At 44.2% G+C, this 14,220-nt stretch overlaps 1 protein-coding gene across 2 annotated transcripts in view; it reads left to right on the top strand.

The window, feature by feature from the left end:
- The window catches only part of AMD1 (adenosylmethionine decarboxylase 1), a 123,809-nt gene extending 113,159 nt beyond the window's left edge, over nucleotides 1-10,650 (top strand). For both annotated transcript variants that reach the window (XM_033936526.1, XM_033936527.1), the window contains exon 9: nucleotides 8,636-10,650. In XM_033936526.1, the coding sequence (XP_033792417.1) occupies nucleotides 8,636-8,773 (138 nt within the window). In that variant the 3' untranslated portion in view covers nucleotides 8,774-10,650. The remainder of the gene's footprint in view (nucleotides 1-8,635) is intronic.
- Nucleotides 10,651-14,220: the final 3,570 nt, after the last annotated feature.

Genomic DNA, 14,220 nt, shown 5'->3' with positions numbered 1-14,220 from the left:
AACAAAGTTCATGATCTGCAAGCCCTGATATTAGAGGCAGATCTAGATATTGTTGCTATCACAGAGACATGGTTCAGTGAATCACATGGATGGGATGCAAACATACCGGGATATAATCTTTTTAGGAAGGACAGAGATGGTCATAAAGGTGGAGGAGTAGCTCTCTATGTAAAGATCAATATCCAAGCGACCGAAATGCAAGGGACCTGGGGAGAGGAAGAAGCGATATGGATTGCTCTGAAAAGAGAAGATGGAACTTCTATCTACGTGGGTGTAGTCTACAGACCTCCGACTCAATCGCAGCAAATTGATAAGGATCTGATTGTGGATATCCAAAAGTTTGAAGGAAAGAGGAGGTTCTGCTGTTGGGAGATTTCAACCTGCCGGATGCGGACTGGAATGTTCCGTCTGCGGAATCGGAAAGAAGTAGGGAGATTGTGGATGCCTTTCAAGAGGCTCTGCTCAGACAAATGGTGACGGAACCCACAAGGGAAAAAGCGATATTGGATCTGGTCCTCACAAATGGAGAGAGTATCTCTAATGTTCGAGTGGATGCTCACCTGGGTAGTAGCGATCATCAAACGGTTTGGTTTGATATAACGGCTAAAGTGGAGAGCGGCCGCACGATACTTAAAGTCCTAGATTTCAAACGTACGGACTTTAATGCAATGGGAAAGTACCTGAAGAAAGAGCTGTTAGGATGGGAGGACATAAGAGAAGTGGAAAGACAGTGGTCTAAGCTGAAAGGAGCGATAAAAATGGCTACGGACCTTTATGTGAAGAAAATCAATAAAAACAAGAGAAAAAGGAAGCCGATATGGTTCTCCAACCTAGTGGCTGAGAAAATAAAGGCGAAAGAGTTGGCGTTCATGAAATATAAAAAAACCCAAGAAGAGGAGAGCAGAAAGGACTACAGGGTGAAACTGAAAGAAGCCAAGAGAGAGATACGTTTGGCGAAGGCACAGGCGGAAGAACAAATGGCTAAAAATGTAAAAAAGGGAGATAAAAATTTTTTCAGATATATTAGTGAAAGGAGGAAGATAAAAAATGGAATTGCTAGGCTAAAAGATGCTGGGAACAAATATGTGGAGAGTGATGAGGAGAAAGCAAATGTGCTAAACAAATACTTCTGTTCTGTGTTCACAGAAGAAAATCCTGGAGAAGGACCGAGATTGTCTGGCAAAGTTACACGACAAAATGGAGTAGATTCTGCGCCATTCACGGAGGAGGGTGTTTATGAGCAACTTGAAAAACTGAAGGTGGACAAAGCGATGGGACCAGACGGGATCCATCCCAGGATACTAAGGGAGCTCAGAGAGGTTCTGGCGAGTCCTATTAAAGACTTGTTCAACAAATCTCTGGAGACGGGAGTGATTCCTGGGGATTGGAGGAGAGCGGATGTGGTCCCTATTCATAAAAGTGGTCACAGGGATGAAGCAGGAAACTACAGGCCGGTGAGCCTCACTTCAGTTGTTGGAAAAATAATGGAAGTGTTGCTGAAAGAAAGGATAGTGTATTTCCTTGAATCTAATGGGTTACAGGATCCGAGGCAACATGGCTTTACAAAAGGTAAATCGTGCCAAACGAACCTGATTGAAGTTTTTGATTGGGTGACCAGAGAGCTGGATCGAGGACATATGCTAGATGTAATTTACTTGGATTTCAGCAAAGCCTTTGATACAGTTCCTCATAGGAGGCTGTTGAACAAACTTGAAGGTCTGAAGTTAGGACCCAAAGTGGTGAACTGGGTCAGAAACTGGCTGTCGGACAGACGCCAGAGTGTGATGGTTAATGGAAGTCGCTCGAAGGAAGGAAAGGTGACTAGTGGAGTCCCTCAGGGTTCGGTGCTGGGGCCAATCCTGTTCAATATGTATGTAAGTGACATTGCTGAAAGGTTAGAAGGAAAAGTGTGCCTTTTTGCAGATGATACCAAGATTTGTAACAGAGTAGACACCGAAGAGGGAGTGGAAAATATGAAAAAGGATCTGCAAAAGTTAGAGGAATGGTCTAATGCCTGGCAACTAAAATTCAATGCAAAGAAATGCAGAGTAATGCATTTGGGGATTAATAATAGGAAGGAACCATATATGCTGGGAGGAGAGAAGCTGATATGCATGGATGGGGGAGAGGGACCTTGGGGTGATAGTGTCCGAAGATCTAAAGGCGAAAAAACAGTGTGACAAGGCAGTGGCTGCTGCCAGAAGGATTCTGGGCTGTATAAAGAGAGGCGTAGTCAGTAGAAGGAAGAAGGTGTTGATGCCCCTGTACAGGTCATTGGTGAGGCCCCACTTGGAGTATTGTGTTCAGTTTTGGAGACCGTATCTGGCGAAAGATGTAAGAAGACTTGAAGCGGTCCAGAGGAGGGCGACGAAAATGATAAGAGGCTTTCGCCAGAAGACGTATGAGGAGAGACTGGAAGCCCTGAATATGTATACCCTAGAGGAAAGGAGAGACAGGAGAGATATGATTCAGACGTTCAAATACTTAAAGGGTATTAACGTAGAACAAAATCTTTTCCAGAGAAAGGAAAATGGTAAAACCAGATGACATAATTTGAGGTTGAGGGGTGGTAGATTCAGGGGCAATGTTAGGAAATTCTACTTTACGGAGAGGGTGGTGGATGCCTGGAATGCGCTCCCGAGAGAGGTGGTGGAGAGTAAAACTGTGACTGAGTTCAAAGAAGCGTGGGATGAACACAGAAGATTTAGAATCAGAAAATAATATTAAATATTGAACTAGGCCAGTTACTGGGCAGACTTGTACGGTCTGTGTCTGTGTATGGCCGTTTGATGGAGGATGGGCAGTGGGGGCTCCAATGGCTGGGAAAGAAGAAGAAAAAAAAAAAAATTTAAATTGAATCAGGTTGGGCAGACTGGATGGACCATTCGGGTCTTTATCTGCCGTCATCTACTATGTTACTATGCCTACAAGTGGATGAATGTCTCCAGCTCCAGACTTGCCCACACGGGCCAATTGTTCTAGAAGATCTGGGTCACTTCATTCGTACAGCATGACTCTTGAGCGAGCAGTGCTAGCCAGGAAAATATATTTCAAAGTGGTCATTACCACCCTACTGAAGACCAAGAAACCTTCCACTCTATCGGCATATGCTAAGGCATAGGATACTTTTTAGTACTGGTGCAATAAGTAGAATCTGGAGCCCAACAAACATAGAAACATGGAGTATGACGGCAGAAAAGGGCCAGCAGCCCAACAAGTCTGCCCACTCAAGAACCCTCTCTCCCCTGAGAATCCATCCTTTAAGCATAGCTCTGTAGCATCCCCACCTGGTTGACCCATCGACACTTGAAGTCGAGCACACTACTGGCCTCAACCACCTGGTGTGGAAGACCATTCCATCGATCAATCACCCTTTTGGTGAAGAAGTATTTCCTGGTGTCACCATGAAATCTTCCCCCCTTAAGTTTTAGCGGATGCCCTCTTGTCGCCGTGGGACCCTTAATAAAAGATTTCTTCCTCCACTTCAATGTGGCCCGTGATGTATTTGAATGTTTCTATCATGTCTCCCCTTTCTCTGCACTCCTCGAGAGAATATAAGCACAGTCTAGTCAGCCGTTCTTCATATGGGATATATTTAAGTGCTGAGACCATCCTAGTGGCCATTCTCTGGATCGACTCCATTCTCTTTACATCCTTTTGATAATGTGGCCTCCAAAACTGGACACGGTACTCCAGGTGAGGTCTCACCATGGATCTGTACAACAGCAGTATGACTTCAGACTTTTGGCTGATAAAGCTTCTTCTGATGCAACCCAGCATTTGTCTAGCCTTTGAAGCTTTCTCCACCTGATTGACAGCTTTCATATCTTCCCAGATGAGTACTCCCAAGTCCCTTTCTGCAGTAGTTAAGTTTTCACCATTCAAGGTGTATGTTCTGCATGGATTTCCACTTCCAAGATGCATTACTTTACATTTTTTTTTGCATTAAAGTTCAGTTGCCAAGTACTGGACCATTGTTCCAGTAATAATAGTTCCTTAGCAACAGCATCAGATGAATCCAGAGACCAATGGGATAGCACATATCTACCAGCAGGCGGAGATAGAGAATCTGATTAACAGGTGGTCCTATTGACTGGCACTCCTCCTGTATCTCCAGTATGCTCTATCTCCCAGCAGGTGATGGGTCGCTATTCGAATAGCTCCTGGATTCTGGCTGTGACTGGAACTTTTTCTCCTGTTGAGGTTTCTCTTCAGTGAGACTGCCATTCTGTTTCTCCTGTTGAGGTTTTCTCTTCAGTGAGCTGGCAATGCTATTTCTGTTGATATTTTCTCTTCAGTGAGACGGTGCCGGCTTTAGGGATTACACCTGGGCCTCCCCAGGTCCCTGCCTCACCCTCCCTCCATTGCTAGAGGGTCTGACTGGGTCTCTATTTTTTTCTTCTTTCCCTTCTCTGTTTAAAAAAAAAAAGGAGACCACAGTTGCTACATTCTGCTCTGTTAGTGCTGCACATCCAGCTCTAACTGGCTTCAACCGGCTCTTAACAACAAGCTTGTGAGTATGTATGTGTTTTTTACTGTTTGAACTTCAGGTTCTGTTTAGAAACATAGAAAGATGACGGCAGAAAAGGGCCATAGCCCATCAAGTCTGCCCACTCCACTGACCCACCCCAATAGTCTAGATGCTAGTGACTCGACCTACGTAGGGATCCCACGTAAGTGTCCCATTTTCTCTTAAAGTCGAGCACGCCGGTGGCCTCGACCACCTGCACCGGAAGCTCATTCCAGTGGTCCACCACCCTTTCCGTGAAAAAATACTTCCTGGTGTCACTACTAAATTTCCCCCCTCTAAGTTTAAGCGGATGCCCTCTTGTGGTCGAGGGTCCCTTGGGGAAGAGAATGTCATCTTCCACCTCGACACGTCCCGTGATGAACTTAAATGTCTCAATCATGTCCCCCCTCTCCCTGCGTTCCTCTAGAGTGTAGAGCCGCAGTCTGCTCAGTCTCTCTTCGTACGAGAGACCCTTGAACCCCAAGACCATCCTAGTGGCCATCCGCTGAACCGACTCGACTCTAAGCACGTCTTTACGGTAATGTGGCCTCCAGAATTGCACACAGTATTCCAGGTGAGGTCTCACCATGGTTCTGTACAGCGGCATTATGACTTCTGGTTTCCGACTGACAAAACTTCTATTGATACATCCCATCATTTGCCTTGCCTTGGATGTGGCCTTTTCCACCTGTTTGGCAGCCTTCATGTCTGCACTGATGATTACTCCCAAATCTCGTTCTACTGAGGTCCTAGCTAATGTTACTCCATTTAAGGTGTAAGTTCTGCACGGATTTCTGCTACCGAGGTGCATGACCTTACATTTCATAGCATTGAAGCCTAGCTGCCATGTCGAGGACCAGTTTTCCAACATACGAAGGTCCTTTGTCATGCTATCCTGTAAAAAGCTTCCACTTACTATGTTGCACAGTTTTGCGTCATCGGCGAATAATGTTGCTTTACCCTGTAGTCCTAGTGTCAAGTCCCTTATAAATATGTTAAAAAGGAGAGGACCAAGGACCGAGCCCTGCGGCACTCCGCTGGTCACCTCCGATGCTTCAGATAGGGTACCGTTAACCACTACCCTCTGAAGTCTACCACTCAGCCAATCATTGACCCATGCAGTTATCGTCTCACCCAACCCCATTGATTTCATCTTGTTTAGCAGCCTGCGGTGTGGTACGCTGTCAAAAGCCTTGCTGAAATCCAAATATACTATGTCCAGAGACTCTCCTGAGTCCAACTTTCCTGTCACCCAATCAAAGAAGCTGATGAGGTTGGATTGACACGACCTACCCTTAGTGAATCCATGCTGACTAGGGTCCCTAAGATTCCCCTCATCCAAGATCATGTCCAACTTACTTTTAATTAGTGTTTCCATGAGTTTACATACTATCGATGTGAGACTCACTGGTCGGTAATTCGCAGCCTCCGCTCTGCAACCCTTCTTGTGTAGAGGAACAACATTCGCCGTTTTCCAGTCCAGGGGGACTCTCCCCTTTTTTAGGGAGAGATTGAAGAGCAAGGCTAATGGTTCCGCCAGGACATCGCACAGCTCTCTGAGCACTCTTGGGTGCAGTCCATCTGGACCCATGGCTTTGCTTACCTGGAGTCTTGACAATTCGCTGTAGACATCAGCTGGTGTGAACTCGAAATTCTGAAATGGGTCTTCCACGCTTGACATTGCTTCCAGATGTGGCCCTTGCCCCGGTGCCTCGCAGGTAAAAACCGAGCAGAAGTATTCATTCAGTAGTTTGGCTTTATCGGAATCTGTTTCCGCGTAATTCCCGTCCGGTGTTTTGAGGCGTATTATCCCGTTTGTGTTTTTTTTTCTGTCACTAATGTACCTGAAGAAGGACTTGTCCCCCTTCTTAATGTTCTTTGCTAGAGTTTCTTCCACTGCAAGTTTGGCCTCCCTGACTGCTGTTTTGACTGCTGCAGACCTGGTCCTATATTCAATGTTAGCTTCACCTGTTCCCGTACGTTTGTATGAAAGAAACGCTCTTTTTTTCTCCTTGACGAGGTACGCGACCTCTTTAGTGAACCATTTGGGTTTTTTGTTTCTTTGTTGTTTATTTACTGATTTTATGTAGCGGATAGTTGCTTCGTGTAGGGTCAATTTCAGGTTTGACCACATGGCTTCCACATTATCAGTTGCTTCTTGATCCTGCAGCGTCTGATGGACGAATTCTCCCATACGTGCGAAATCAGTGCCCCGAAAATTGAGTACCCTCGTTTTTGTTTGTGATTTAGGGAAGCCTTTCCTGTTGGGAGTCTTAGTACTGTGGGTTCAGTCAACATACGTTTAAGGAATGGATATTTTATTGAGGCTAAGTTTTATGACTAGAAATCTGTTGAGAGAGCCGGGACTTTCCCGCCCTTTGCATGCACGCTCTTGGTTTCCTTGTTGGTTACAGTGCGGCAGTAGCGGTGCGATTTAATGCTCGCACTTGTTCTCCTCATTGAGTTTCAGTGCAACAGTAGTAGTCCTGTTTATTCCGAGGCTCTCTTTCGTCTGTGTTTGTCACGGCCATGTGCAGGTACCGGTTTATAGCAGCGCGCATGAGATGGGACATGTTTTTCCGGCGCTGTGGGAAGCACCGCACCGTTCTTCTGGTTATTCCCCGAGTCTGATTTTATTTCTATGCAGGCCGCGGCAGGGTAAATTTTGTGTGGCTTGAATCAGACTGTTTCTAGGAGCATTGATGCAGCGGCCACGTGTCAGCGAGAATCAGGCGTGCGCTTGGGTCTCCGGCGATGGCGGGAGAGCTGCAGCGTTCCGGTTGTTTATTTACAGCTGACTTTGGTCAGGGTATGCCGCGACTTCTCTCCTTTCCAGTTCAGACAAGTTGTACGTGTTTCACCAGCTTTGGGACAAGCTTGGGCAGATTTATATGTCTATGTCAGTGTTCCTGTTGTATTCCCTTGAAGGACGCTGCTAGTTTAATCGGACTCTGGGGTTAGCACTCAAGGGGATTACCAGAGAGACTCTGATCTGTGCTAAGTCACCCAGTCTCGGTTTGTCTCCGGACTGGGTCGACATACGGCAACTCATTGTCTCTCTTGGGGTCCCTGCAGATTGAGCCTTTGTCTGTTGGTAACTGTCCTTATTTGGACATCTGTGCTGCGCTGCATGTGTCTAGTAGTGGCATAGGATATATATGCCTAAAGGTAGTACTAACAGTTTCCAAGTTCGGGCTGTCTCTATGGGCATAATGACACTTCGCATCTTCCTGCGGCCAGGACTCGCACTCACCAGCCGGGGGAAGCCTCATGGAGCAGAGGCGAGTGAAGAAACAGCTAGAGGAGGAGGAAGAAGTCGGCAGCGGCGCCAGAGAGAGCAGGAAGCCTAGGGGTAGCGGCATTTCACATCAACCAGGAAGTAAGGCTACAAGTCTTTCAACCTACAGGTTCTTTGCCAATCTGACTATAGGTTCAGAATCAGTTTGTAAACAGAATCTAAAGAGATAGGGAGCTCCTCAAAACAAAGGTTCTGATCTGCTCATATAACATAATGGTCAATAATGAAACTAGGTATAAATGAACATTATCACTGAACAGTATCATCAAATAAAAGCAACAGCTTGAATATCAGTGGAGCTCAATTGTCACCTCCTCCTGTCTTGTACTCTAGAGCAGTGGTTCCCAACCTGTCCTGGAGGACCACCAGGCCAGCCGGGTTTTTGGGATAGCCCCAATGAATATGCATGAGAGAGATCTGCATGTAATGGATTTGACAGGCATGCAAATCTGCCTCCATGCATATTCATTAGGGCTATCCCAATAATCCGACTGGCCTGGTGGTCCTCCAGGACAGGGTTGAGAACCACTGCTCTAGAGCTCTTGCATGCTTTGGAACAAACTGAAGGGGGCAGCAGTTTCCTAGGAGGAGGAGGTTTTAGAAGCTGTGATTGACATTTTTGCAGTAAGCTTGTAAGAATGGACAGTGCCCAAAGGTTCAGCGTACCATTCCTATCTACTGGAAAAGATATTATCAAGGTAAGGATCTAATCTCTGTGTGATGCTAAGATTTAGATGTACTAGCTTTTGTCTTCCTCTTAATTGATGTCTGCCATATTTATTTATTTTTTTAAAGTTACTGTTAACATTTTGTTCACTTTTTTCTAGAGCTCCAAGTGTCGTTCAGTGTTCACTTCAGCCCAGAAGATCGAAGGCTTTAAGCGTCTTGATCGCCAGTTTGCCCAATTCAACAATTACAATTTTGTTTTTACCAGTTTTGCCAAGAGTCAACAACAGCAAAGTTGATTAGCAGAAATGAAAAAACGCAAAAAGAGAACCCCTGTAGATGATGGTGGTTGTGTTCTTATTAATACTACAGGGGACAATGCTCTCCATAGTCATCACCTTGTGGCAAGAAACTTTAAGTGTAATCTCAGTAGATTAACATGTTTGATTTGTATCCATTATTATATCCAGGAGTTAGATGTCTTGCATGAATGCTCTGTTCTCTGTTCAGGTATTCTATGCCATTCTTGCTGTGAAATTGACCTGCATGTAGACAAGACTTATGTAATCTGTGTAAGAGTTGACAGCATTCATGCAAACTGTATTTGCAGTGTAATTTTTCTCCAGGTGTCTGCAAAAATTCTCCACAGACAAGGGTTTCGGCCTCACTAGGTGCTGGTTTTGTCTGCTTGTTAAAGGACTATCACTTTTCACATGTGCTGTCCTCATTTTCTCACTTCCTTGATGTTTTTGTGCAAGTCCTACTAAAGCTTCTTTCTAGATATGTTTAAATCGATGGCTTAATGATATTTTTGCTATCATTAAGCCAGGTTGAGACAATCTTGTTACTGTCCTTTTTTACTGCTGAGCAGAGATGACTCTTAGGTCTTCTACAGTTAGTAAATTGCCTCAAAGTGATGCTAGATGGCATTGGTAATGACCATGCTTGCTAATGGCTTCTGAATTTTGATCAGGAAAGGCCCTGAGAGCCTAGAGCAACAAAGTGGCTGAATTTTTCAATAACTACAGCTGGGTAGGACTAATACTTACGCACCTTCTGATCCTTTTTTGTGCTTCACTTTTGCTTAAGCCTATATTTTCATAGTGCACCAATTGCTCTTCCATATATAGTGTTCTAACACGCATTGCACAAATACATATACAAACAAGGGTACGTGGAAAACTGTTAGACTAAAAACTCCAAGTTAGGTATGTCATCTTTGACATACATCATTCTCCATGCAACTACAGCAGCATGCCATTCCTAATAACAGGGGAACATATTATAAACTAGTGCAAATATCAACTGTGTTAAAAAAATAAAATAAAATCTGTTGTATCTTGTGACAGTCCTGTGACAATGTGCATGTGAATGTTGTATTTGACATTGTGATCTCATCAACTGTTTCTAAACATGGTGATTCTTTTTTCTGGGATTGATGGCAGAGGACGTACAATGAGAACTATCTGGGACATCTGTTTCTTGGTAGGGAAGGTGATTCTAAAGTGCTTATTGACTAGTAAAGACAGGCTTTGAAGAGTTGGGATTTCTGGAGCTCTGAAACCAACAAATTAACAATGAATTTTTATGGAATTTCCCCATATGCTTGAAATTTGTCTTGTTCTGGATTGATGTAGAGATGGTTGGTTCTGTATTTATAAATTTAAAATACTGTAGTGTTGTAACTATGAAAATCTACTTGGTTAATCTGAGGAGCTGGAACATTGCCTTTTTCAAAGCATTTGCTATTGATTTCAAACGTCACTGAAATTTCATGTAAATACTTCAGTGTACTTATGTCACCTGTAATTGGTGAAGCACCAAGCCACTATAATTTTCATGTTTTAATGTATACTGGACCAATGTTTAAAAAAAAAAAAAAAGGATGGGTTTAATGTCAAAATGGTTTGGCATTTCCTGGCAAAATCTAGTTATATAACCCACCTCATAAGTTGGGAGATCCCTTTCTCAGTGTTGAACATGCAGAAATCTAATATTTAAGGCATGAACCAACTGGTAGAAAAGATGAAAGCTGAGGAATGGATTGTTAAAACTAGCATCTACCCTGCTGGGGAGGGGGAAGTTTGTCATAATTTCTCTTCTATGGTGGTAAACTTTGAACAGTTAAATCAAATCTGTAACACAAACTTAATGCTTCAATAAAAGTTTGCTTAAATCATTGTGTAAGATCTTTCTGCATGAAGGTACAAGCTGAGTGATTTTGAGACAATGTGATTTGACTCAGGGCTGTGGGATCAATGAAAATGTATCAACTCTAGCTTCAAAATAAGGGAATGGGTCTTGTATAGCACCTTTTTATGGTTGCACATTCAAAGTGGTTTACATATAGGTACTTATTACATTACATTAGGGACTTCTATTCCGCCTATACCTTGCAGTTCAAGGTGGATTACAAAAGAGCTAACTGGACATTTCAACAGTTTTGTTTTGTTTTTTTGGTTACAAGGGAGGAGAGGTAGCTGGATTAATTCCGGAAGAACTTGCAAATTGGATATTAAATTGACTGTACATTACTGTGTGATATAACAAATAGATTAGTTAGAGTACAAATAAGATTACGTTACATTTCAGGAATCTGAATACTTGGTTGGTGTTTTGGGGAGGAAGAGATTATTTAAGTAGAGGTTTTGAGGGAGAATTTATCTAGGAGGAGGGGGAAGGGTTGGGTTAAGATATCTGGATAAATTTTTTGAAAAGTAGGGTTTTGATTTCTTTTCGAAAAGTTTTGAAGTCGCCCGTTGCCGTCAACAGGTTGGAGATGGGGTGGTTAAGTTTTGCTGCTTGCGTTCATGGGGCAATGGAGGATTAAGTGACTTGCCCAGGATCGCAAGGAGCAGGGCTGGGATTTGATCCCACAGCTCTTGAGTACAGAGGCAGCAGCTCTACCACTAAGCCACAAGAACTTCCAACATATAAAATAAATTTACCATGTTTTAATCTTTGTTCAGAGTCTAAAGTTATATTTATTGTACTTTAGGCTTTAATTTTGTTTTTATTCTGATCTAATCAGGAGGAGTGGGAGCTGAACAATACAATTTTGTTTTTTTATATACTGCCTATCAAGGTTATCTAAGCGGTTTATTTACAATCAGGTGCTCAAGCATTTGCTCAGCAGTCCCGGTGGGCTCACAATCTATCTAACGTACCTTGGGCTATGGAGGACTAGGTGACTTGCCCAGGGTAACAAGGAGCAGCATGGGGTTTGAACCCATAACCCCAGAGTGCTGAGGCTGTAGCTCCAATCACTGTGCCACACACTCCTCTAATACAAAAGGAGAATTGAGTCAAGGCCTTACTCTGAAACTTAGGGGTGTGTAGTATGAGAGAAATACTCCAAAGTGTTGTGCCAGCTATTGGTCACAAATAGTTTGTCATTAGCCATAAAAAGGCTAAACTAAACATTAGTTCATCTTCAATTTCTTCAAGTAGATAAATAAGGGGTCTTCACTTATGGATCTTATAAGTTTTTAGTTTAATGGAAGTTCATTTTCCCCAGGAATGCTTCAAGAAGAAAACAGAGACCATGAGACCGAAATATTGTGCCTTGTAATAAATGGCAGCATTGCAGCAATGTAGACAGGCTGCTTCGAGGCCTTCTCCTGCCTGGGCGCATGTGCTGTGTTGCTGATGACATCATCAATGATGCAGCAGAGGAATGCTCGGGAAGGAAAATGCCGTAAAGCAGCCTGTCTACATTACTATGACGCTGCTGTTTGTTACAAGGTACAGTCTTGTGGAAGAGAGAGATGGGTCGACGGGAGGGGGGGGGGAGTGCTGCTGCCGGCGACTAGGGCTTATTTTTAGGGATAGGGCTTATATTAAGACCTACCCTGAATATCATGCTGGGGCTTATTTGGGGGGAAACATGGTATTTTAGATTCAGTGGAATGCAGGAAATAGTACAAGAGGTAACTGTTGGAATTAACTCTTAAAACAAAAAAAATCCATATATATATTAACTGAAAAGTTATGGCCAATTTAAAAAGTGGAACCAAACAGGTAGACCTTCAAATTTGTACAAAAAGTTAAAGCTACAACTGCACTAGAAAAAGGGGAAAAGGATAGTGATGATAACTTTATTTTTATACTGCAGTACAGTGGGATTTACAATTTAAAAAAAAAACAAAAAACCTGTAAAACACAGAGATAGGGAATACCGTCAGCCTGACTAGAATGAACAGACATGCTGAAATGTTATCAGAAATTAGGGAGAGTAACACAATAATGGGTGATTTCAACTACCCTGATTGACTGGGTAAATAGCAGCAGGGCATGCTAGGGAGATAAAATTCCTTGAGGAATTAGAAAAGGCACAGAGAAGGATGGTGAAAATTTATAACAGAGATGGGATGACTTCCCTATGAGGAAATGCTAAAATGTGTAGGGCTCTTACTTGGAGAAGAGATGGGTGATCTGATAGAGGTCTTTAAAATACAGAGTGGAGTGGAAAGGGTAGATGCATACATAAAAGCCTCAAACGGGTACGATTTTATATATTTTTCTTTATTTACATATAAAGAAAACATTCTTTAAAACTTTAAAACTTAGTTAAATATTAGTTAATAACTATACAAAAACAAACACGACATGTACTTTTAATGCTTACAATGTTAGCCTACATGGTAAGTAGACGCGGCCGCTGTACCTAATCGCGGCAAAGATCTCCCTGCTGTGATTAGCATAGTGACCACGGCTACGGCTGCAAGTCTCCCCTCCCCCCAGCGATCACGACAGGAGGGCACCCAACCCCTCCTATATGCTTCTCCTCTGATCCTCCTTCCCTCAACCAAGCATCTCTCTCTCTCCCTCCATGAGTCAAACTTTTCACTCTCTGCGCTCTCCCCCTTCCCCAGTGTAACATTTCTCCTTCCCTCCTTTCTGTCCTCCCCATCCATCTTGCCCTCTCCATGAGTCCAACACTTTCTGCCTCCTGCACACTTTCTCTCTCTGTCCTTGCCTCTTCCCTCAGTGGTATCCCTCCTTCGCACCCCACAACCCAACATGCTCTCTCCCCATGCACCATCTCACCTTCCCCTCCAGTGTGTAGCACCTTTCCTTTCCCTCCTTTTCTGCCAGGTTCAGCAGTACCTCTTCTCCCTTCCTTTTACTTCCCCCTTGTCCAGCAGTACCCCTTCTCCCTTCCCTGTTCCCATTGTCCAGCAGTACCCCTTCCCTCCTGTCCAACAGTATCCTTTCTCCCTTCCTTCTTCCCCTTGTCCAGCAGTACCTGGTGTACACTGGGCAGGAAGAGAAGCTCCGGCATCAGCGTCAGCTGACTAGCAACTTCCTGCAGCTGCATCTTTTGCTGGGACTCCTGTCTTCGTGTATCCGGCAGATATGCGAAGGCAGGTGTCCCATACGATGGGGGGTTGCTAGTCAGCTGACGCCGGAGATTCTCTTCTTTCCCAGTGTGCAAGATTGCGCCAGCGTCAGCTGATTTGCAACTGCCTGCTGCCGTCGCGTATGCCGGGACTTCTGCCTTCGCGTATCCGGCAGATACACGAAGGCAGGAGTCCCAGCATACGCGACGGCAGCAGGCAGTTGCTCAGATTTCGGGATCAGGTTGCCCAGTTGCAGTTGCCCAGATTGCGAGTTCGGGTACTAGACTGTGTATTCCTGTAGACCCCCCCTCAACGGCCCTCCTGACAATCGCAGCAGAAGGGTACCCAACCCCTCCTGCTGGACCCCCCCCCCCCCCCCAACGAACCCTCCCACCCCGGAACCC

This window comes from Geotrypetes seraphini, chromosome 3, assembly GCF_902459505.1.
Source record: "Geotrypetes seraphini chromosome 3, aGeoSer1.1, whole genome shotgun sequence".
NCBI classification, from domain to species: domain Eukaryota; kingdom Metazoa; phylum Chordata; class Amphibia; order Gymnophiona; family Dermophiidae; genus Geotrypetes; species Geotrypetes seraphini.
Note: the sequence above shows the minus strand (reverse complement) of the source record. Positions and strands in the feature narration are given on the sequence as shown.